This window comes from Trichechus manatus, unplaced genomic scaffold (genome assembly GCF_000243295.1).
Source record: "Trichechus manatus latirostris isolate Lorelei unplaced genomic scaffold, TriManLat1.0 scaffold00213, whole genome shotgun sequence".
NCBI lineage: Eukaryota > Metazoa > Chordata > Mammalia > Sirenia > Trichechidae > Trichechus > Trichechus manatus.
The window spans coordinates 3,614,234-3,640,578 of NW_004444149.1; the positions used below are offsets into that span (position 1 = coordinate 3,614,234).

A 26,345-nucleotide genomic window follows, 5' to 3' on the forward strand; every position below is an offset into this window, starting at 1 on the left:
CCCTTCAGGAGCAAGGGAGAATGAAGAGAACAAGATACAAGGAAAAGATTAGTCCATATGACTAATGGACCACAGCTACCACGGCCTCTACCAGACTGAGTTCAGTACAGCTAGATGGTGCCCGACTACCACCACTGACTGCTCTGAGTGGGATCACAATAGAGGTTCCTGGACAGAGCTGGAAAAGGATGTAGAACAGAATTCTAACTCACAAAAAAAGACCAGATTTATTGGCCTGACAGACTGGAGAAACCCTGAGAGTATGGCCCCCCGACACCCTTTTAACTCAGTGGTGAAGCCCCTCCCAAAGTTCACTGTTCAGCAGGGGAATGGACAGCCTCATAAAACAAAACAGGACTTATACGGCACAGCAGTCCAGGTGCAAGGACTAGAAGGCAGGAGGGGACAGGAAAGCTGGTGATAGGGAATCCAAGGTTGAGAAGGGACAGTGTTGACATGTCGTGGGGTTGTGAACCATAGTCATAGGGCAATATGTGTACTAACTATTTAATGAGAAACTATTTGTTCTGAAAACCTTCATCTAAGGTACAAAAAAAAAGAAAAAAGGAATTATCTATGTGAGATCAAATTGACAACAGCAACTCAAAAGGTTTGATTGGAAGCCTAGGGGACAGTGAGTTGAAGATAATGGTGATGGAATAATTTGGGAAAGGATAGTGGGAATAACAGCACAACTGGAAGAATGTAATTGATGTCACTGAATTGTACATGTAGAAACTTTCAAAGGGTGTAACTTTGGCTATGTATATTTTCACCAAAAAAAAAGGTCCTCAAGGTCGAGAAGGGAGAGTGTTGACATGTTGTGTGGTTGTTAACTAATGTCATAAAACAATATGTGCACTGACTATTTAATGAGAAACTCTTCTGTAAACCTTCATCTAAAGTACAATAAAAAATTAAAAAAAAAAAAGAAATAAAAAGAATACATTGACCAATGGAACAGAATTGAGAACCCAGATGTAAATCCATCCCCTTACAGTCACCTGATCTTCAACAAGAGCCCAAAGTCCATCAAATGGGAAAAATACGTTCTTTTCAACAAATGGTGCTGGCAAAACTGGATGTCCGTCTGCAAAAAAATGAAACAGGATCCATACCTCACACCACACACAAAAACTAATTGAAAACATATCAAAGACCTAAATATAAAACCAAAAACTATAACAGTCATAGAAGAAAAAATAAGATCAATGCTAGAGGCCCTAACATGGCATTAGCAGGATACAAACCATAACTAACAACACATAAAATCCAGAAGACAAGCTAGATAACTGGGATCTTCTAAAAATTAAACACTTACGCTCATCAAGAGACTTCACCAAAAGAGTGAAAAGAGAGCCTACAGACTGGGAAAATTTTTTTGCCAAGACAAATCCGACAAAGGTCTAATCTCTAAAATCTACAGGAAAATCAAACACCTCTACAACAAAAAGACAAATAATCCAGTTAAAAAATGGGCAAAGGATATGAACAGACACTTCACCAAAGAAGACATTCAAGTGGCTAACAGACACATGAGGAAATGCTTGAGATCACTAGCCTTTAGAGAAATGCAAATCAAAACCACAATGAGCTACCATCTCACCCCGACATTACTGGCATGAATCAAAAAAACAGAGAATAACAAATGTTGGAGAGGTTGTGGAGAGACTGGAACACTTATACACTATTGCTGGGAATGTAAAATGATACAGCCATTTTGGAAAACGATATGGCACTTCCTTAGAAAGCTAGAAATAGAAATACCATATGATCCAGCAATCCTATTCCTAGGAATATATCCTAGAGAAGTAAGAGCTTGTCACACGAATAGACCTATGCATACCCATGTTTTCTGCAGCACTGTTCACAATAGCAAAATGATGGAAACAACCTAGATGCCCATCATCAGATGAATGGATAAACAAACTATGGCACATACACACAATGGAATACTATGCAATGATAAAGAACAATGATGACTCTGCGAAGCATCTCACAACATGGATGAATCTGGAGGACATTATGTTGAGTGAAATAAGTCAGTCACAAAAAGACAGATATTGTATGAGACCATTACTATAAAAACTCATGAAAAGGTTTACACACAAAAAGAAACAATCTTTGATAGTTATGAGAGTGGGGAGGGGTGGGGATGAAAAACTCTAAATAGACAGTAGATAAGTGGTAACTCTGGTGAAGGGTAAGACAGTGTGCAATACTGGGAAAGCCAGCACAACTTGTCCAAGGCAAGGTCATGGAAGCTCCATAGATACATCCAAATTTGCTGAGGGACTGAATTACTGGGCTGAGGGCTATGGGGACCATGATCTCAGGAAACATATAGCTTAATTGGCATAACAGTTTATAAAGAAAATGTTCTACATCCTACTTTGGTGAGTAGTGTCTGGGGTCTTAAAAGCTTGTAAGCAGCCATCTAAGACACTCCGCTGGTCTCACCCTGTTGATAGCAAGGGATGATGAAGAAAAACAAAGACACAAGGAAAAGATTAGTCCAAAGGACTAATGGGCCACAACTACCACAACATCCACCCGACTGAGTCCAGCACAACTAGATGGTGCCTGGCTACCACCACTGACTGCTCTGACAAGGATCACAACAGAGGGTCACAGACAGAGCTGGAGAAAAATGTAGAACAAAATTCTAACTCAGAAAAAAAGATCAGACTTACTGGCCTGACAGAGACTGGAGAAACCCCTAGAGTATGGCCCCAGACATCTTTTTAGCTGAGTAATGAAGTCACTCCTGAGGTTCACCATTCAGCCAAAGATTAGACAGGCCCATAAAACAAAATGAGACTTAAAGGGGCACACCAGCCCAGGGACAAGGACTAGAAGGCAGGAGGGGATAGGAAAGCTGGTAATAGGGAACCCAAGGGTGAGAAGGGAGAATGTTGACATGTTGTGGGGTTGGTAACCAATGTCACAAAGCAATATGTGTAATAATTGTTTAATGAGAAGCTAGTTTGTTCTGTAAACCTTCATCTAAAGTACAATAACAATAAAAAAAAGAAATAAAGTGAGTTCAATACTCAGAAATTATGAACAAGAATCAGAAATTGCCTGTGCCTTCCCAAACAAGCTCCAAGAAGCCCAACATTCAGAGGGACCTCAGGAGCAGGATGAAGAGACCAGAAATGATAAAGTTGACTCAAAAAGTGCTTCGGTGCATGAAGGAGAAGCAATTGAGTGAAATCATGAAGAATTAGAAGAGTATCCTGTTCTTAAAAGCTTTTCCAATATAGTCCCTGATGGCCCCATTGAAAACCTCCCAGGAGGTGATAGTGGCATGGAGACAAACATAAAAATATCAGTAGCAGAAGCAACCAAACCAGAAATGAATGAAAAGGTGCTTCTTATCTGCATTACTTTTCCTGGAAATGGAGCCCCCAAAGAATCAGCAATGGCCAAATCAAGTCTCCATAAAAGAAAGCGTACCCTTCATACCAACAACTATAGCTTCAATATACTTACACACCAGGAAAATGACGAACATAAGATGAAAACTTATAGAAATAAGTTGGATTCAAAGACCAAGATAAGTAACAGGACACATCAGAATTTCTTGAGTTCCACTGAAGGATCCATTAAGCCTACCGTGCATAAAACCAGCATAAAAACTCAAGTTTTCCCTGCTTTGGGGCTTGCCCCAGGCCTCAGAAATCACCCAAGTTTCAAAGGAGAATGCCACAGATAGAAAAGAAGCAGTCCACTTACAGGGCTCTGAAGTCAAAAAGGCCATCATTCTCTTGCGTCTGTAAAAATCCAGTAATAAAAAAGTCTTCTGTTCCTTTTTCTGTTTGGAAGAGGCTGCATAGGCCCAGCTCATTATTACTCCCTCATTGTTAATCCCTGCATTGTTTCATGATCTTTCTTTTCCTTTCCGTTCCAGTCTTTATAAAAAGTTTAAGATTAACCAATGTTCGTCCTTGGAGGGTGGAAAACAAGTGATAATCTAGGAATGAAAAACTGAACAAAGTGCCTGAAACCAGGATGCCATCAGGCAACCTTCAGGAATGCCAGTAAAAAAGGTCAACTTGTTTAGGACATGACCACCTTGACCACCTCAAGGAAGAACTAACATTCTGCAAATTCTTAAGACTCATGATCCTGTCCCATAAAACCTCCAGTTGGCCTCCAGTTCAAGGAGGCAGGTTTTTGGAGGAATCTATTCCCCTCTGTCTCCTGTATATCGATATACAATAAAACTCTTACTGCTCACCTCACCCGTCTCAGAATTGGCTATTGCAGGACGTAGCTCCAATCCGTGCAATTGCGGTAACATGTTTGACCAATAGAACCAAACCTAAATTGCCTAGATTTTAAGTATAGTGACATGTTCAAAGAAATCAATTTGACTGGCAATGGACCTGGAATCTATGAAATGCTTGGGACTCCTGTTTATTGTCATGTAAGAGAGGCTGGATAGCATGAAAACAAATATTATTACCACAAGATATGCTCACCTCCATCTGGCAGATGTATCACCAATAAATGTCGATCCTTACACAGTGAGGATCGCAACAATAGCAGAACCAGACATTCTCAGAAAAGACCACATATTAAACCCCTGGAGACTTCTCTAAGCATTAAAAGCACAAAAGTTCAATTTATAAAGAAAAGAGTCGCAAGCTGGTAGCTAGGAACTTAGAAGACATTGGAAATGATGATGGTACTGCAGAACCAGACTGGCAGGTAAAGCCTCAGGAGATGACTTTCTATTTTTCGAAGACATTCAGCCCATGAAATCGGCTCAGTATCCTGAGCAGTCCGCTGAGCAGAATGAATTCCTTCCCGTTTCAGATCTGTCCATTGTTGAAGAGGCCTCTATGGAATGGTCTACCAATGAAGGAGACGCTTCTAACAATCAACTACTTGCCATGGGCCTCAGAGATCTGCATGAACTTGAAGAGTTACATCATCAGATCCTATTTGTTCCATCAGAAAACAGCTGAGCAATGCCCAGTGAGAAGAATTCCAACAAACATGTATTGCAAGAGAAGCAGAACGAAGCATCTCCAGGTAATTTAAATGCCAACCAAATTTTAACTGACAATCTAGAAGTTGATAGTATTTCAGATAAGTCTAAAACACTCATGAGCTTCTCTTTCCAAGAGAAACAAGAAAATGCAACTTCCCAAAGATATCAAAACTGAGCACACTTTTTGGACCATGATAGTTTATCAAATAAGTCAATTACATATCAAATGTTTGGGAAAACTTTAAATGATGAAAATTCAATTTCCCAAGAAATTCTAGAGTCTGTAAAGAATGAAGAATTGACAGATGAGCTCTTAGGTTGTCTATCTGCAGAACTTAGCTCTTGGTGAAAAACATAACAACTCTTGCCAAATAATGGCAAATGAAACAGATCCTGAAAGTCTCAATCTTGACTTTTGTAGGAGAGGAAATATCAAACAAGAATTGGGCAGAGAGGCAACAAATGTCAAAGTACAGAGGTCCAGTAATGGGTTCAGGGTTTATGACAGGGAGGAGAAATTTCTCAACTCAAATGAAAAGAAGACATTTTCTGGAAATAGTTTGAAGTATGGAGAGCCTATCCTGTGGACCAAGGGTGAGATCCTTGGGAAGGGAGCCTACAACACAATATACTGGGGTCTTACTAGCCAGGGGCAGCTAATAGCTGTAAAACGGTCAATTCCGATTCATACTGTTCCTATAGGACAGAGTAGAACTGCCCCACTGGGTTTCTAAGGAGCACCTGCTGGATTCGAACTGCCAACCTCTTGGTTAGCAGCTAAACTCTTAACCACTATGCCACCTGGGTTTCCTCTGATAAATTAACTACTGAAAAAGAATACTGAAAACTACAGGAAGAAGTAGATTTGCTCAAAGTACTGAAACATGTCAACATTGTGGCCTACTCGGGGACATGCTTGGAAGAGAATACCGTAAACATTTTCGTGGATTTTGTTCTCCGTGTTTCAATCTCTAGTATTATAAATCATTTCAGGCCATTGCCTGAAATGGTGTTCTGTAAATATACAAAACAAATTCTACAGGGTGCTGCTTATCTCCATGAGGACTGTGTGGTGCATTGAGATATCAAAGGAAATAATGTCATGCTCATACCAACCGGAATAATAAAGCTGATTGACTTTGGCTGTGCCAAGCGTTTGGCCTGGGCAGGCTTAAATGGCACTCACTGTGACATGCTTAAGTTCATGCATGGGACTTCATATTGGATGGCCCCAGAAGTCATCAAAGAGTCAGGCTATGGAAGGAAGTTGGACATCTAGAGCACTGGCTGCACTGTGTTTGAGATGGCCACAGGAAATCCTCTGCTGGCCTCCATGAATGGTATGGCCGCCGTGTTTTACATCGGAGGGCACCAAAGCCTTTGCCAGACTACTCAGAGCAGGCAGTGGACTTTGCGCATGTGTGCCTAACTGGTAAGAAACTGAAAGCAGGAGGAGGAGGACAAACCCCCAGATTCCAGGCAGCTGTCATTTCCCCTGCGGCTTATGGTCCATTAAAAGCTCTGCTTCCATTATGAAAAAAAGAAAGAAAGAAATTAATTTGCTCTGTAAACTTTCACCTAAAGCACAATAAAAAAAAATGATGAGAGTCTTCAAGAAACATATTTAAGTATCACTGTGAACTTAAAGCAGAAAAAATATAAAGAAAACTACGTATATCATGGTAAAATTGCTGAAAACCAGAACAGGAAAAAAACTCTTAAAGCAGAGGAAAAAAGACACTTTATCTTTAAAGGAGCTTTGAATTATATAAGACTTATATCCTGACTTCTCAACAGAAATAACGGAAGCCAGAAGAGAATAGAATAATAACTTCAAAGTACTAAAAGAGAATAACTGCCAACTAAGTATTCTATACACCTGTTGCCATTGAGTTGATTCTGACTTATAGTGACCCTATAGAACAGAGTAGAAGTGCCCCATAAAGTTTCCAAGGCTGTGATCTTTACAGAAGCAGACGGCCACGTCTTCCTCTAGAGGAGCAGCTAGTGGGTTCGACCTTTCAGTTAGCAGCTAAGTGCTTAACCACTGCGCCACCAGGGCTCCTTAAAGAGTAGAACTGTCCCATAGGATTTCCAAGGCTGTAATCTTTACAGAGGACTTTTCGGTTAATAGCTGAGTGCTTTAACCACTGTGCTGCCAGGGCACCTTTTAGAATGAAGGTAAAATAAAGACATTGCCAGGAATATTCTCAGTTAGAAAAAGAGTTTTTAAGTTCTACATGCAGAAGACATAGGATCCCATGAGACTCACAGAAATGGAAAGTGAACGAAACGTAACTGTTGTTGTTAGTCACGATCGAGTTGCCCTCCAACTCAGCAATCTACATACAATGGAACAAAACTCCGCCCCGTGCTGTCTCATCCCCATGATTGACTGTACATTGGAACATAGGGATCCATAGGGTTTTCATTGGCTGATTTTTGGAAGTAATCTGTCTTAGTCTGGAAGTTCCGATGAAACGTGTTCAGCATCATAGCAACACGAAACCCTCCATTGACAGATGGGTGGTGGCTGTGTGTAACGTGCTTTGGCTGTGAACTAAACCAGGTCTCCCCCATGGAAGGGGGGAATTCTACCACTGAACCACCAATGCCCCACACATGGAATGCAATCGAAAGAGTAAATATGTGATTTACAAATCCCAAAGTTCCTTGTATTCACAGTTTGGAGTTTGGGGGAGATGTTCTAACTAACAGTATAATTTGAGATAACATTAGTATATAGTTGTTATTTAAAGCCATGAGATTTAATGAAAATCCCGAGGGAGTGGGTATTGATAGAGAAGAAGTCCAAGGACAGAGACCTCTGGTGTTCCAACATTAAACCAGCAAAGTAGACTAAGAAGGAGTGACCAATGAGGTGGGAGGAAAACCAGCATAGTGTAGTGTTCTGGAAACTGAGTGACGAAAACATATCAAGGAGGAAGAAATGATTAACTGGTTCAAATACCACTTATATGTGAGGTAAGATAAGAAAAGAGAATTGAAAGTAAATATAACAATATGGAGGTCTTTGATGATTTTTACAAGAACAGCAATGGAGTGAAGGGGCAAAATTGTGATTAGAGGAAAATGAAGAGAAATAGGAGAAGCATAGCTTAGAAGCTGTGAATATAACAATTCTCTAAAGGAATTTTTTTTTTATAAAGGAAAGCAGATAATTGAGAAGATAGCACAGAAAAGGAAGCCAAGATAGTCTTCTATTTTTTTTAAAATGGGAGAAATAATATAGTGTTTTTGCAGACTTCTGGGAAAAACTCAAAGGGAGAGAAAATTTGATGCTACATGAGAGAAAAGGGAGAGTTCTGTAGTGAGTGTTTGAAAAGTTTAGTGGGAATGGAATCAGTTAAAATGATGGGGGTGGATTTTGTCTTTGCTAGTGCATAAAGGCTTCATGGTAACAGGAGGGAAGACAAAGCATATGGCCATTTATATTGGTAAGTAGGTAGATGGGGTAATGGGAATGTGCGAAAACATTCTTTTACGATTACTTTTTATTTTCTCAGTAAAAGAGAAAATAAGATCATCAGATGAGAGTGAGCATGGGAAGAGATTTGGAAGGTCTGAGGAAAGGAAAATTAATGCAGTAGTCATCTAGTAACATGGAAGAGTGATTGAACTAGGACTATGTTACACACTGGTGAGCAATACGAAGTGCTCACTTGAGATTAAAAAACAAAACAAACAGTTCCTGTTGAGTTGACCCTGGCTCATGGTGACCCCACGTGTGTCGGAGTAGAACTGTGCACCTTGGGATTTTCAGTGGCTGATTTTTCTGACATAGATGGACAGGTCTTTCTTCTGAGGTGCCTCTGGGTGGACTTGAACTTTCAACCTTTCAGTTAGCAGCTGAGCACGTTAACTCCTTGCACCACTCAGGAACTCCCACTTGAGATTAGTGATCATGAATTTGCAGTGTGACCAGTCAGCAAGGTAAGCATATTTTCTACCAGACATATTCAGCTGCAGAAGTGAATGTGAAGAGTAGGCAGAGAGTTAGATGTTGGCAATGATCATCAATGGCTGATAAACTAAAGAGAGAGAGAGAGAATCAGACATTCCATATTCTTACTAGAAGTATACAGCCCCACTTGTGAAATAATTGGGTTAAAAAAATTGAACACTGGATATATATTTAAGGCTTTAGATCTATCTATCAATTTACAGGAAGGAAAGGAGAATAGAGAAACACGTTAATTGACACCAAAGGGATGCGATTAATGAGATCTAGACTGTGGGAGATTCTACAAAACAAATGACCTAGTTTCTTTAACAATAAAAAGAACAACAATTGAAAGAAAAAAGAAATGGAGGGAGAAACTATAAATTAAGAGGGTTAACAGCTGCCTCCTTTGGTGTGAGAACAGAGGAACTAGATGGTGCCTGGCTACCATTATTGAACTTTTTTTTTTAAAATTTTTATTGTACTTTAGATGAACGTTTACAGAACAAATAGTTTCTCATTAAACAGTCAGTACATATATTGCTTTATGACACTGGTTAACAACCCCAACCCCACGACATGTCAACACTCTATTTTCTCCACCTTGGAGGACTTTTTTTTTTTGTGAAAATACACATAGCCAAAGATACACCATTTCAAAAATTTCTACATGTACAATTCAGTAACATCGATTACACTTTTCCAGTTGTGTTGCTATTCTCACTATCCTTTTCCAAATTATTCCATCACCATTATCTTCAACTCACTGTCCTCTAGGCTTCCCATCAAACCTTTTGAGTTGCTGTTGTCAATCTGGTCTCACATAGGTAATTTTTTTTTATTGTACTTTAGATGAAGGTTTACAGAACAAATAGTTTCTCATTAAATGGTTAGTGCATATGTTGTTTTATGACAATGGTTAACAACCCCATGACATGTCAACACTGTCCCTTCTCGACCTTGGGTTCCCTATTACCAGTTTTCCTGTCCCCTCCTGCCTTCTAGTCCTTGTCCCTGGACTGTTGTGCCCCATTAGTCTTGTTTTGTTTTATGGGGCTGTGTAATCTATGGCTGAAGTGTGAACCTAGGGAGTGACTTCATTACTGACTGAAAGGGTGTCTGGGGGCCATACTCTAGGGGTTTCTCCAGTCTCTGTCAGGCCAGTAAATCTGGTCTTTTTTTGTGTGTTAGAATTTTGTTCCACATCCTTCTCCAGCTCTGTCCAGGACCCTCTGTTGTGATCCCAGCCAGAGCAGTCAGTGGTGGTAGTCGGGCACCATCTAGCTGTACTGGACTCAGTCTGGGGACTTGGTAGCTGTGGTCCATTAGTCCTTTGGACTAATCTTTTCCTTGTATCTTGTTTTCTGCATTCTCCCTTGCTCCCGAAGGGGCAAGACCAATGGAGTATCTTAGATGGCTGCTCACAGGCTTTTAAGACGCCAGCCACTACTCACCAAGGTAGAATGTAGAGCATTGTCTTTATAAACTGTGTTATGCCAATTGAGCTAGATGTTCCCCAAGACCACGGTCCCCACAGCCCTCTGCCCAGCAATTCAGTCCCTCAGGGAGTTTAGAAGTGTCTATGGAACTTCCATGAACTTTCGTTGTACAAGCTGTGCTGGCTTCCCCGGTATTGTGTACTGTCTTTACTGAATGTTTTCATCAAAGATTCTATAGAAGAATCCTAATCAAAATGGGGAAAATGTGAAAGAAAATTTCAAAATCTCATTCTGGAGTCACTGAGACTGGATGAACCCCTGAAACTGTTAAACCTTAAACCAAAAATATCCCCTGAAATCTTTAAACCGAACAATTCACCCACTGCCGTTGAGACGATTTAGGCTCATAGCGACCTCATAGAGTTTCTAAGGCTGTAAATCTGTATGGAAGCAGACTGCCACATCTTTCTCCCTTGGAGCCGCTGGTTGTTCCAAACCAATGACCTTTTGGTTAGCAGTCCAGCACTTTAACCACTGCACCACCAGGGCACCTCTAATTGATAAAGAATGTCGGCCTTGAGCATTGTGCTCTTTTAAAATCCACCTATTTGGAATCAAATTGACAACAGCGACTCAAAAGATTAGCTAGGAAACGTAGGAGGCAGTGAGTTCACGTTAATGGGAGTGGAACAATATGGAAAAGAAGGGTGAGAATGCTTGCACAACTTGAAGAATGTAATCCGTGAATTATACATGTAGAAATTGTTGAATCGGTGTATGTCCTGCTGTGTATATCCTCAACAACAACAAAAATAAAATGATTATTTTTTTAAAAAAAGGAGTCTCAGGAGCCGTATCAAGCAATTGCAATGTATGTACCTTATTTCAATTCCCAATTGAAAAAAAAAATCTTAAAACAATTAGGGAAATATGAACACTGACAAATAGTTGATGATATTAAAGAACTAGTATTAATTTCCTTAGGTGTGATAACAGTAGTATTGTGGTTGCTGTTATCTTAGGTTATCCCTATTTTTAAGAAACAAAACCAGAAATAGTTACAGATGAAATTATATGATGTCTGGAATTTGCTTCAAAATAATTAGGGATAGGGGTGAGTGGGCACATAAATGAAGCAAGATTGGTCATGTATTGATTGTTTCTGGGGTGAGATATAGGTACATAGGGGTTTAGCATACTATTGTCTCTACTTTTTTAATGTATTGGAAATTTTCTGAAATAAAATGAAAAAATTGTAAAGCGGGTGAAATAAAGGCATTTTCAGATAAACAAACCCTGAGAAGGTTCTCCCCTACCGGATCCTAACTAAAGACACTTCCAAAGCAACTTCTGCAAGAAGAAGGGAAATTACCCTAGAAGGAAGATAGGAAATGAAAAAAGAAATAGTGAATAGTGAAAGTAGCAAACACGTGAGCGACTCTAACCAAATACTGATGTATAAATAAAAAACAATAATTTCCAATTAGGGGAGATGAATAAAGAAGATAGTGTTAAAGGACTGGAAAAATAATAGCATAAAAACTGAAAGCAGAGCCTTTGAATTTAAAGTAAATTTCTTACATTGTTCAGGAGGAGAAGAAAGATAACTCTAGTGCGGATTATATTAAGTATACAAGTTAAAATTCCAAGTGTGCAAACTTAAATTGTGTGTCTATTTCCCAACCTACAAAAGAGGAGAAAATGGAATGAAAAATTCAACAAAGTATTTAATCAAGAATCTATTATTTTGTCAAAATACAAGACCGAAGAGAAAGGGCAGCCAGAGCAATGGAGGCAACCGTGTATTGGTCTTGGGTTCTGCTAAGCCCCAGCCCCAGCCCCAGCCCCAGTGAAACCCCTGGGGCTGGGGCTGGCTCATCGCTGAGCCTCACAACAGGGCTTCTGGCCATGGGACTGGTTGTGTAAATCCGTGCCGAATTCAACAGCGCTGGAGAGAAACTCAGAAAAATTGATCTTCTCATCGTGATTCTTGTCCTTCTTCTTAAAGAACTTTTCTAAGAAATCTGGGCTCTTATTTTCCTGTGGAGCGAGATATCAAACAAAATAAAATTCTGTTATAAACTGGGCATGGACTAAGACGGAGAGGACAGGGTGGCAGAGGTTAGGGGAAAATAGGCTGGGGGGACATTTTGAGGGGGATTGGGGAGGCCATGATGGATGAGGTGGGAGCCTTGACCCTGGGCTTTTTAACTGGAGACTCTTTGGCTCAAATTAGAGCATACGTTGTTATTAACTGCTGTGGAGTTGACTCCCAACTCATGGCGAACCTATGCACAACAGAACAAAATGCTGACCCCCATAATCTGTTTTCGATCTGACTGTTGTGAGCCATAGGGTTTTCATTGGCTGATTTTTTTTCAGAAACAGATTTCCAGGCCTTTCTTTCTAGTCTGTCTTAGTCTGGAAGCTCCACTGAAAATGTTCAGCATCATAACAACATGCAGGCCTCTACTGACAGACAGGTGGTGGCTGTACCTGAGGTGCTTGACCGGGAGTTGAACCAGGGTCTCCCGAATGGAAAGTGAGAATTCTACCACTGCCTCCATATAAGAACATACACAGGAGACACAAAAGTTCTGAGGCAGGTTTTGTCTATACCCTCTTCGAATGCCCAATGTTCATTTTCCCAGGCCTGACACCCTTTGAATCTCAATCTCAAAACTACCTCCACTCATTACCACTCCCAATAAAGTTCATAAATTCTGAGGCCCCTCCTCTTTGGACTCACTCTCTGTTATTTAATATGTTAAATTTTTTGTGCTAATGAGTTCCGTGCTGATGGTTTAATGGTGAAGTTAGATAAGACAGTGAGTGAGACTCAAGAACTCTAGAGTTTTAGGGCTGCCTTATTTCACTTGGCATTACGATTTCTATTGTGTTACTTCTGCTCCCAGGGGCACATGAAGAGAAACTTTCCAGAGGTAGCCAATCCAAATGAGTCTAACCAAAAAAACCCAAACTCGTTGCTGTCAAGTCGATTCTGACTCATAGTAACCCTATAGGAGAGAGTAGAACTGCCCCATAGGGTTTCCAAGGAGCATCAGGTGGATTCAAACTATCTTTTGGTTAGCAGCCAATCTATTAACCACTGCACCACCAGGGGTCCCCAAATAGGCTTAGAGGGGAAAACTTGTGTTGCAGAGAGAAGAGAGACCTTTTTCCTAACCCACAAACTACCATAGATAGCTGACCAGCTAATAACAATGATTAATATCTCTACCCTTCTTTGCATTTTATGAAGCACTTTTGCATACATCACCTTATTGAAATGCTCACAACAACCCAGGGAAATAGGTACTATTGTTCCCATTTTGGAGCCCTGGTGGCCTAGTGGTTAAGAGCTCAGCTGCTAAACAAAAGGTTGGCAGTTTGAATCCACCAGCCGCTCCTTGGAAACCCTATGGGGCAGTTCTACTCTGTCCTATAGGATTGCTGAGGCGGAAGACTCGACAACAATGGGTTGGTTTTGGTCCCCATTTTACTCTGCGGTAATTAAGACTCAGTGAGTCCGTAATTTCCTGGGGTAATTTAGCAAGTGGGGGCATTGGTGGTTCAGTGGTAGAATTCTCGCCTTCCATGCAGGAGAGCTTAGTTCCATTTTTCGGCCAATGTACCTGAAGCTCAGCCACCGCTTGTCTGTCATTGGAGGCTTGCGTGTTGTTATCAAGCTGAACAGGTTTCAGCAGAGCTTCTAGACTAAGATAGACCGGGAAAAAAGGCCTATTAAGTTACTTCTGAAAATCAGTCAACGAAAACCCTGTGGATCACAACGGTCCGATCCTGTCATGCATGGGGTTGCTGTGAATTGGGGGCTGACTTGAAGGCAGCTAACACCAACAACAATAATTAAGCAGGTAAATATCCGTGGTTGTGCAGGAACCTGGGTCTTCTGAGCCCCATCCTGGATTCTGACTACTACACTTCTTGGATTCAAGGAGCAGGATCTGTAGGAGGCTGGGGAGAGATGCGAGATGCAGATGAGAATGAGACTCAGAGTCTGCTTGTCAGCCCGGCTATGAGAGCCTCTTAGCGAGCTGGAATTCTCTGGCAAACTAGGGCCACACATCCTACCCACTCCTGCTCCACTCCCTGCCCAGCCTTGTCCGGCCCCTACTCACATAGGCTGACAGGAAGGTGGGGAAATTCTTCTTCATCATCTTCAAAAGTCAGATTTGTCCATGACATCTGAATCTTGAGTGTATTTGTGAAATTCGTGACGCAAACCCATCAACATCTTCTCGGCTTTGGTGTTACTCATCTTTGTTTTCCAAGAGTCTGCAGGAAACAGAGACGGTCACTTGGCTTTACTTTCCAATGTGTGAGACTCTGGGGAACAGGGGTGGGAGGAAATGAGCTATGCTGGGAATGGTGTGAGCCAGGGGGCTGCAGAGAGAGTGAGAGAACAAGGCTGAGATGGAGCAGAATGAATCTGGTATTTATTTGGTCCAGGTAAAGTTCAGAGAAGGGAACAAATGTTGGAGGAGAGGGTGGGGAAAGTGCAGGGGATTGGCTCCGAGCCCCAAGGTGCCTCCCTGAGCATCTTGGAGAGACCTGAGCCCAGGAAGCCACGGGACACCACAAAACTAGGGAGTGAGTTGGGTCAGGGGATGCAGGGGAGAAGGACTGCTCTGGATATCCAGGACTTGGCTCTGTCCTCAGTTGCCCATGAAGATGTTCTCCCCAGTAGTCCTTCTGTGAATCTCTCTGGATGTCACACCTCACAGCCACCAAAAGCCAGAGCAGAAGGGACATGGGAGATTTTCTAGTCCAGTCCCTTATTGCCCAGAAGAGGATGCTGAGGCCTGGAGGGCAAAGAGGAAGGACGCTCCCGGGGCCACACAGCTCAGGAAGCGGCCAGCTGTGACTTGAACCAGGCACCCTGATTCCCAGCCCAGGAGTGTTCCCCTGAGGTGAGCAGGGAGCAAAGCAGACTGGGGCATTGTGCCTTAAACCTAGAAGAAGCAGAGAGACAGATGGGGACTCACCAGACCCTGGGGGAGAGGCACAGAGGACAGATTAGAGAGATGCATCAGGGTGAAGAGCGTCGTTTTTATGGTTGACAGATCTGGGCTTGGCCGGGCTGGGTGCTGGAGGGTTGTCCCACCAGCTGCCCCAACATGACACTGATCTTGGTGGGGGCTCTCACCCAAGACTCAGCCTTGGGGATCAGTGGTGTTTGCCCCAACCCAGGCCACCTTCTGTCTTTCTAAATCCTGTGGGGCTGAAATGGCAGGTAGTGATGGAGGGCCAGTGATGGGGCCACTGTGCCCCAGGAAATAGAGCATTTGGGGATTTGCAGGTGGAATCAGAGTCTCTATTATGTATCCAGTGTGTCATCCAACTCACTTTCAGTAAAGGTCAATAATGTAAGAGCTCTGCCATTAGTGACAGGTTCCTGCATGTTAGCAGTGTGCTGAGAGCTTTGAATGCGTTGTCTCATTTAATCTGGAGGAACACCTTGTGAGTTGAGGATCATTATCCCAGCTTACAGATGTGGAACAGAGAGTTTAGATAGATTTCCCAAGACTATTCAGTTGCTATTGAGTCAGTTCTAACTCATGGTGACCGCAAGTGTATCAGAGTAGAACTGTGCTCCATAGAGTTTCAGTGTCTAATGTTCAGGAAGTAGATCACCAGACCTTTCTTTTGAGTCACCTCTGGGTGGACTCGAACTACCAACCGTTTGGTTAGCAGCTGAGTGCATTAACAGTTTGCACGACCCAGGGTCTCTTTCCCAAGGGTACACCCCTCATAAATGGCAAAGCCAGGATTTGAACCCAAGTCCTACTGCCTCAGAGGCCCAGCTGCTAGAACTCTTCTGAAATGTCCAGTCTCTGTCATGTCAGTCTCTGGGCTGAGTGAGTGGGGCCACCCTGGGGCCTGCCCTACAGGAGCCCACTGCCCAGGAGCAGATGCTGTTTGCACGATGCATGCACAGCAGCATGACCAGGGCTTTGACAGAGACATGGCCCAGGGCCCGGGCAGCAGTGAGGGGACCTCTGTGGTCTCCGGAGCCGTGGTTCTCATACTCTTGCAGGCCACAAGCCACTCTGGAGGAGACAACTGCAGAGGGCCCACTTTTGCTTTCTAAAGAAAACCACTTTTACTGGAAACATCTTGCCAGATCCTGCATGAGCCTCGGAAAGAAAATTGGGATATTTTAAAAAGCAAAGATGTCACTTTTTATTTTATTTTTTATTGTACTTTAGATGAAGGTTTACAGAACAAATAGTTTCTCATTGAACAGTACATATGTTGTTTTATGACAATGGTTAACAACACGATGACATGTCAACACTGTCCCTTCTCTACCTTGGGTTCCCTATCACCAGTTTTCCTGTCCCCTCCTGCCTTCTAGTCCTTGTCCTTGGACTGTTGTGCCCCATTAGTCTTGTTTTGTTTTATGGGGCTGTCTAATCTTTGGCTGAAGTGTGAACCTAGGGAGTGACTTCATTACTGACTAAAAGGGTGTCTGGGGGCCATACTCTCAGGGTTTCTCTAGTCTCTGTCAGGCCAGCAAGCCTGGTCCTTTTTTGTGAGTTAGAATTTTGTTCTACATTTTTCTCCAGCTCTGTCCACAAAGATGTCACTTTGATGACTAAGGTGCACCGGACCCAAGCTATGGTCTTTTCAATCTCCTCATATGCATGTGAAAGCTGGACAATGAAAAAAGAAGACAGAAGGAGAACTGATGCATTTGAACTGTGGTGTTGGCAAAGTATATTGAATAAACTATGGACTGCCAGAAGAACCAACAAATCAGTCTTAGAAGAAACACAATCAGAATTCTCCTCAGGAGTGGGGATGGATTGACTTTGACTCACTCACTTTGGACATGTCATCAGAAAGACCAATTGCTAGAAAAAGACGTCAGGTTTGGTGAAGAAGACGGTTGGTGAAAAAGAGGGAAACCCTCCATGAGATCGATTGACACAATATCCACAACAATGAGCCGAAAACATACCCACGATCATGAAGATGGTGCAGGACCAGGCAACCTTTTGTTCTGTTATACCTGGGGTCACCATGAGTCAAAGCTGACTCAGTGACAACTAAGAACAACAGCGGATGAAGGCATAAGAGTCTGAGAGGATGCGGGCTTCGGCAAAGTCACGGAGTTGGGGAGGGCAGACTCGGAGCCAGAGCCCAGGAATTCTGGTCCCCAGTGAGTGCCCTTGCTGCCTGAGCTTGGAGCCTCAAGAGTCCCTGGAGCACACCAGTAGAACCACTCCTTTATCCAACAGGAACTGGCGGGGCCAGGCACAGGGGTCTGATGACTCCCTGGGTCTACTCTTTGCCTGCTTTATGCTCCCTTCCTAATTGCCCCGCCATGGAGCAAAAAGAGCCCGGAATATTTAGTGAGCCCCTACCCAGGCACCCTGGTGCTCCTCAGAGCTGCTTCCTATGCCTCTTAGGTGGGGCCTGTCTTTGGGGCCCTTCATATTCTGCCTAAACTGCTCTTCCAGCTCATAGGGTCTATCAGGAGCACCAGTGGCCTCCCGGACATCAGGCTTCCTGGCTCTCCTGACAGCCCCCAACACACACACACACACACATGCACACACTCGGAGTAAGTTGTTACTTTCTTCCTTGAAAATATCCCGGACAGGCTCTTCTTCTGCCAGGGTTTTCAAATGGTTTTATTTCAAGATACTTTCTGTGAACAAAATTGTATGCAGGAGCCAGCAATGTCAAACTGTACGAAGCAGAGGTGTTCTGGGAAAGGGTGGAAACGTGGCCATTGGCAGCAGCCCCTACAGGACTCCGAAGCACCAGGTTTCCAGATCCAGGCTGCCATGTTACGTATTATCTCTGGGGCTCAGTGGTAAAGGAGATGACAATAATAGTACATACCACCTGGGTGGTTGTGAAGATTAAAGGACTTCAACTACGTAAAGCACTTGGGAGACTGATTGGCAGGTTGTATGTGCTATATGTGTATGTGCTATTATTCTGTCTGTATTTAAGAAACTGGGTATAATTACTGCACATTTTGACAAAAGATTCTATAGAAGAATCCTGATCAAAAGGGAAAAAATGTAGAACAGAATTTCAAATTCTCATGGAATCCAGACTTCTGGAGCCATGGAGGCTGGATGAATCTCTGAAACTATTGCCCTGAGATAATCTTTAAACCTTACACTGAAAATATACCCTAAAGTCTTCTTAAAACCAAACAATATTGAGCTTAACTAGTAGAGAATGTCTCCCTTGAGCGTTGTGCTCTTTTAAGATTTATCTATATGGGATCAAATTGACAACAGCAACTCAAAAGATTAGGTAGGAAGCTTAGGGGGCAACGAGTTTATGTTAATGGAGGAGGAACAACTCAGAAAAGGAGGGTAAGAATGGTTGCACAACTCAAAGAATGTATTCAGTGTTACTGAATTGTACATGTAGAAATTGTTGAATTGGTGTATGTTCTTCTGTGCATATTCTCAACAACAATGAAAATAAAATGAATTATATATATACAGACATATATATAAAGTGGGTATAAAGGTATATTACTTTTGCTACCTTTCCCTTGGCCAGGTGGGGTAGGGGAGATCAGGAATATGGTTTCCTCCCTAAGAGCGAGTGGGCAGCACCCTCAATTCTGTGTGTCTCAAAAGTGCAGGGTTTCCTGATGTGACCCTGAGAGTCCCAGAATGAAGCTGTGCATGTGCCAGCTGCCAGACAAAGCTTCATAAGGTGAAGAAGGTATTTGAAGATTACCGTCTCTATCTTACTAGACAGGCTGTGGCTTCTTTTAATTAGTAAGGAGGGGTGGGTCCTAATCCAATACTGACCTGCAGTATTAGCACAAATGCTTGCCCAACCGTTGGGATTTGTTCCAGCCTGATCCCAGCAGGGAGGCCGTTTAGGCCAGTGGTTTTCAAAGTATTCTACTGGGGCCCTTCGGCAGAATCATCTGGCTCCAGCAAAGACTTAATCATATAAAGTCTTTAAGGGTGAGGGCTGCTGTTAGCTGCCATCTAGTCAGCCCTCCACTCAGGGTGACCCCATGAAGAGTGGAATGAAGTGCTGTCCTGCACCATCCGCATGATCGGTTGCAGATTGGACTATTATGATCCATAGGGTTTTGACTTGCCTGTTGAGCATCATAAAAACAGGTAAGCCTCCACCACCTGTCTGGTGGCTGCACATGAGGTGCGTTGGCTGGGAATTGAACTCAGGACTCCCACGTGGAAGGGAAAAGAGAATTCTACTACTGAACCACCAGTGCCCTCTAAGGGTGTTACCTAGGAACCTATATTCAACAACCTTCATTGGAATTGACTCGAAGGCACCCAACAATAACAACATAGGTAAATTTATGCAGGGAACCACTGGTTTAGACAATGAGCTCCCTGGGGGAGGGACCAGGCTCATTAGGGAACTTAAGATCATTCAAAAGTGGTTGTAGCAGTACATTGACAGAGAACTGCCAGAAATTCAAGCAAGATTCAGAAGAGTATGTGGAACCAGGGATATCATTGCTGATGTCAGATGGATCCTAGCTGAGAGCACAGAATATCAGAAAGATGTTTACCTGTGTTTTATTGACTATGCAAAGGCATTCAACTGTATGGATCATAACAAATTATAGATAACATTGTAAAGAATGGGAACTCCAGAACACTTAATTGTGCTCATAGACATAGACCAGGAGGCAGTTGTTTGAACAGAACAAGGAGATACTGCATGGTTTAAAGTCAGGAAAGGTGTGAGTCAGGGTTGTATCCTTTCACCATACTTATTTGATTTGTACGCTGAGAAAATAATCTAAGAAACTGGACTATATGAAGAAGAATGGGGCATCAGGACTGGAGGAAGACTCATTAACAATCCGTGTTGTGGAGGTGACACAACCTTCTTGCTGAAAGTGAAGAGAACTTGAAGCACTTACTGATGAAGATCAAATATCACAGCCTTCAGTAAGGATTACACCTCAACATAAAGAAAATAAAAATCTTCACAACTGGACCAATAAACAATGATAAATTACATTGGTGATATTATATTAATATCAAGCACTGAAGAACAGGCTAGGGCTCATTTGAATAAAGTGGTAGCCCTCATGACCAACAGGCTGGTTAACAAATCCAGCAAAAATCCAAAGCCCTGCTCAAATGGCAAAATTCTTGGGAAAACTTGGGCAGGAACCACCCGTGATATTCTGCAGACAACCAAGAATAAGTTACTATCACCACCTACCCTCAAGACTAAGCAGGTCTATTTGGATTTTGGAGAATGTATATTCCACATCTGGGAATATTGGTAACTTCCATCCATAAAACCACTCGGAAGAAAACTGAGCTCTAATGGGGATGCGGGGCAGAGCAACAGCAGGCTTTGTCTGAATTGCAGAAAGTGATCTCACTCTCCCTGCCCTTAGGCTCTTGTGATCTACATTCAGATGTGATTTTGGAGGTGTCTGTCAGACACGCTTATGCAGACTGGAGTTTATGGCAAAAACCTGAGAATGCCACTTTACGGCTATCATTAGGATTCTGGACTAGAAAGTTTCCAAAAGCTGTAGCATGATACATGCCATTTGAAATGCAATTACTCACCTGCTATTGGGCGTTGGTTGAGACTGCCTCAATGACAGAAGGACATAAAATCATCATGAGACATGAAATACCCATAATGTCTCAGGTGATGTCAGAGAAACACTCTAAAGAGGTAGGCAGTGCCCCAAATAGTTCTGTAATAAAATAGAAATGGTTCATACAAGAATAAGCTACAGGGGAAATGCAGGGAGGCACCCACTGTATCCACGAGCAAGTAGCCTCTTTTTCTCATAGGTCCTACCCTGGAACCACCAGAGAAGCTGCCAGAGCCCACTGCCACAGGGACAGTGCCCTATGAACAACTTTCTGCTGATCAGCAGAAGGCTGCTTGGTTCACGGATAGCAGTTCTGGGGTACACAGACAACATTTGATGTGGAAAACTGCTGCATTAAGACCAGCAGATGCGAAGACCCTGACTGAAGAAGGTAAGAACAGGTCAGTTCAATGGACTGAGTAGCGTGCTGTCTTCCTAGCCATGATGGAAGAATTGGGCAATGGTGAGAGCCCATATGTTTGGATTTTTACTAATTCACAGGCAATGGCCAATAGCCTGGCTATATGGTCAGGTAAATGGGTGATGGAAAACTGGACTATTAAAGGGACACCCGTGCGGGGCGTGAACCTATGGAAAGCACTATGGGAATTTAGAGGGCACATTAGAATAGGACATGTTCAGAAGAACCCCCTTCCTGGATCAGAAGGCAATTGGAATCAGCAAGTGGACCCTGTTGGTATGCTTACTTGAGGTGGCCAATTGGGTCCATGAAATGAGTGGATATGGGGGTGCTGCAGCAATGCAGAGATGAGCTGAATCTAGACACATCCCTCCTACACCCTCTGAGACACAAAATGCCAACAAGGACTGCTCTGTCTGCCAGCAAGAAAGACAGAGGTTGTAGATGGCTATGGGGCTGATTCCCGGGCGGAAGGTTCTACACATAGCTGGCAAGTTGAGTATATTGGACCAATGCTGCCAGTGGCACGGGGTGGTTACAAATGAGTCCTCACAGGAACAGACACTTACTCTGGACTGGGCTTGCATATCCCATGACAGATGCAAATACCAAAAACATCATTAAGGGATTGGGCCACTGAGTGGTATTATCATCAGACCAAGAAGCACACTTTACAGCCCACAGGGTGCAGCAATGGGCCAAGAAACATCATATTAAATGGACATAGCATGTTGTATACCATCCTCAGAGTAATGATTTGATAGACAATTGGAATGGGCAACTGAAACATTTATTATCTAAAACAGGGGGAGGTACAGGCAAGGAAGGGCTGGCTCACGCCTTCATGAGTGTGTGCTCACACTCAACATGAGGGGGCAAATGGAGGATCACCACTGGACAGATTTCTATGCTTTTCTGGGGGATCTGGGGAAGAGGGGCTAGTGGTGGTTGCTGGTGCCTCTGTACAGTCCTTCCCCACATCACCTAAAATTGCTTTCTTTCCTGCAGGATGCTGCAATCCCAGGACCAGGGATGTAGCTGTGGGCGCCAGAAACAGGGGTAATTCCTGAGCAAGAGACTGTAACTATATCCCTGAACCTATATGCCAGAATTCCCAAGGGCCTGATGGGATGGATTGTACTTTTTCCCCATTTGGCAAAATTGAGGTTGACAGTGAATAGTGTCGTATTGCCTAGCGGTTGAGATAGCCCACTGGTGTTGTACCTATGTAACTCTCCTCAACACGAATGGGAGTGGACTGAGGAGGGAGCACTTGCTAGACTAGTCTTGCTAACAGCAATCTGCACTGGAACAGCAGCTGAACCTGATGTCCCTTCCCAAGGTGGAAAAGTTTGGGTAAAAATAAATGACAAACAGAAGGAAGGAGAAATAATAGCTGAAGGTAAAGGAATGAATAAATGGGTTATGCAATGGGGTAAATATAACATGCTGATACCTTGAGAGAGACTCAGAGCAAGGGAATAATCTTCTCTCAGTTAAATTTTATCAGAGGCCAGAAAGGGTGAAGCCAAGAGAGCCTGACCAGATCAGATGGATACCTACAGCAGACTGGAATGGCTGGTCCATGAGTAACCTCACCTCTAGGACTCTTTGCCCTACTGAAGGACTAATTGTTAATGATTATTTTGGACCAGTAAAATGATCGTGAGGCAAAAGTTATCCTTCAAGCATGAAAGAACCATGGCTAGAAAAGCTGGGGGGTGGTCTGCAGTGCAATGGATCGCTTTTATATGGTCTTTCTTTGCATGGTTTTGTAACTCCCACCAAATGACTGGGAGGGACTATGCAAATGAAGTGCTCGTGGCCCACCAAGGGGATTGGATAGCTGGCTAATAATGTAAATAAAGTGCATGGCACACTTGTGGGTGTAACACATTGCCATTGAGTTGTCTCTGTCTCACAGTGACCCTATAGGACAGAGTAGAACTGCCCTCATAGGGTTTCCAAGGAGCACCTGGTGGACTTGAACTGTCAACCTTTTGGTTAGCAGCCATAGCACTTAACCACTATGCCACAAGGGTAGAGCCATGCAAATAAGGTGTATGGAACCCTAATGAGGAGACTGGTCAGTTTTGCCATTCCAATAGGTTTAAACGAAGACATGGAGAGAGAGGGAGGAGCTGTAACACAGAAGACAACGAGAGATGGCGGCGGGAGATGGTAGGAACCAGGAGACCGGTGCGAGATGGCTGTGGTGGGGCTTGCCGACCCACGGAGTTAAGAGGTGTAACACTTGTCTGAGGAGGCCCTCAGCAGGGTCCAGCAGCAGAGGGAGAGAAGAAGCTGTCCTGGCCAAGGAACTACAACCTGAGTTATTGTTCCTGTTACTTCCAAGTTGATCCTGATCCGAGTTGTACTCTGTTACTTCCCTAAGAAACCACTGAACTGTAAGTCTGGTTTGTGAGTTCTGTGAGATGTTGCAGTGAATTATGGAACCCAAAGACCGGAGGGAGAGTACTGAGAGGAGGAGGAGTAGTTGATGTTAGAGATGATGGAGTGGTACAGTAATTTGGAAAAGTTGGACATTTGGGGCATCTTTAACTTCCGCCTCATAAGAACCAGCTTTGTGCTGATATTTATTCATTTAGTGTGGGACCCCCATGGGATGAACCTGGAGATAGGGGTTTGGGCCACGTTCCCTCCCGACCCTGTGACTGGTGCCTTCCTGTGATATCTTCAATCCTTCAATCCTCCATGCAAATCACCCTACGTCAGAATCATGGGGGTGACCGGGCTCTGACCTGCACCGTCTTCTGAGGAAGGCTGGTCCCATAAGTGCCACTAAGCTAACTTTTTTACATGTTGCTGTAAAAAAATCAGCATAACACATTTATGAAAATACATTGAGGAGGGAGGGAGTGATTGGCAAACAAACGTAGAAGGCACGTGTTATTTGTGTAAAAATACGGTGTATGGAATATTTAGAAAAACTGATAATTTATTAGCTAAAAACAAAATTTTAACAAATTAACTACTATTTCAACAGTATGAAGGTAACTGTACATTCAAAAATGAAGAAATCTGTCTTGGAAGTACACACAGAATGCTCCTTAGAAGCAAGGATGGCGGGACTTCATCTCACGTATTTTGGACATGTTATCAGGAGGGACCAATCCCTGGAGAAGGACGTCATGCTTGGTAGAGGGCCAACAGAAGGGAGGAAGACACTCCACGAGATGGACTGATATGGTGGCTGCAACGATGGGCTCAAGCATAGCAACGATTGTGAAGATGGCACAAGACCAGGCAGTGTTTTGTTCTGTTGTACATAGGGTTGCTGTGAGTCGGAACTGACTCGATGGCACCTAACAACAACAACAACTGCACATTCGTTGCCACCCCATGTCTTCCCATCGTTAAGATTTCCAGTCAATTAATTTTCAACAAGTGTGCCGCAACAATTCAGTGGAGAAAGAATAGTCTTTTCAGGAAACGGCACTGGAACAACTGGATATCCAGTACAAAAGAATAGAGTTGGGCCCCTTCCTCACCTCACATACAAAAATTAAATCCAAATGGGTCATAAACTTAAATGTAAAAGCTAAAATTATAAATCGAGTCGATTCTGACTCATAGTGACCCCACAGGTTTTCCAAGGCAGTAAATCTCCAAGGAAGCTAACTGCCACATCTTTCTCCTAAGGAGCCTCTGGTGGGTTTGAACCACCAACCTTTAGGTTATCAGTTGATTGCTTTAACCACTGCTCCACTGGGCTCCTTTAGAAGAAGATATAGGGATAAATATTCACGATCTTAGATAGGACACCAAAAGTAGAAGTGACAAAAAAAAAAAAGAAAAAAAGATAAATTGGACTTCTTCAAAATGAAAAACTTTTGTGCTTCAAAGGATACCATCAAGAAAGTGAAAAGACAATCCCCAGAATGGAGAAAATATTTACAAATTATTTATCTGATAAGGCACTTGTATCTAGAATATATGACGAACTCCTACAACTCAATAATTAAAAGATAAATATTCCAATAAAAATGGGCAAAAGATCTGAATAGACACTTCTCTGAAGAAGATATGCCAATGACCAATAAGCACATGAAAAGATGCTTACAGAAAAGCATATCAAAATCACAATGAAATACCACTTCATACCCACTAGGAGAGTTATAATAAAATAGAAAATAACAAGAGTTGGCGAGGATGGGGAGAAATTGGGACCCTCATACACTGCTGGTAAAATAGAGGTAAAATGATGCAGCTAATTTGGAAAACAGTTGGCAGTTCCTTAAAAGGTTAAACATCGATTTACCATATGACCCAGGAATTCCGCTCCTAGCTAAATATCCAAGACAGATGAAAACATATGTTCACACAAAAACTTGTACACAAATGTTCAAAGTAGCATTATTCACAATAGCCCAAAAGTGGAAGCAACCCAAATGCCCATCCCCTGATGAATGGATAAATACAATGAAGTGCATACATGCAATGGAATATTATTCAGCAATAAAAAGGAATGAAGCACTGATACACGCTACAACATGGATGAACCTTGAAAACATTATGCAATGTGAGAGAAGCCAGTTACAAAAGGCCACATATTGTACAATTCCATTTATATGAAAAGTCCAGAATAGGCAAATCTATAGAGACAGAAAAAGAGTAGGGGTTTCTTAGGTCCCTGGGTGGTACAGTTTGTGCTTGCTACTGGACAAAAGGTTGACAGTTCGGACCCTCCCAGAGGCACCTCAGAAGACACACCTGGCAATCTGCTTCTGAAAGATCACAGCTTTGAAAACCCTATGGAGCAATTCTACTGTGTACACATGGAGTCACCATGAGTTGGCATTAGGTGCATCTAACAATAAACAAGAAGAGATGAGGAGGCGGGTGTGTGGGAGAGGGTGAAGGTGTGTGGGAGAGGGTGAAGG

The 26,345-nt window shown here is 42.8% G+C and overlaps 1 protein-coding gene across 1 annotated transcript in view; it reads left to right on the forward strand.

Moving 5' to 3' along the window:
* The first annotated feature begins 4,690 nt into the window (after positions 1-4,690).
* LOC101358011 (mitogen-activated protein kinase kinase kinase 19-like) overlaps positions 4,691-26,345 on the forward strand; it is a 34,818-nt gene continuing 13,163 nt past the window's right edge. The window contains 4 exon segments of the mRNA XM_012559116.1: positions 4,691-4,716; positions 5,424-5,596; positions 5,863-6,375; positions 6,378-6,434. Coding sequence (XP_012414570.1) covers positions 4,691-4,716; positions 5,424-5,596; positions 5,863-6,375; positions 6,378-6,434 — 769 coding nt within the window.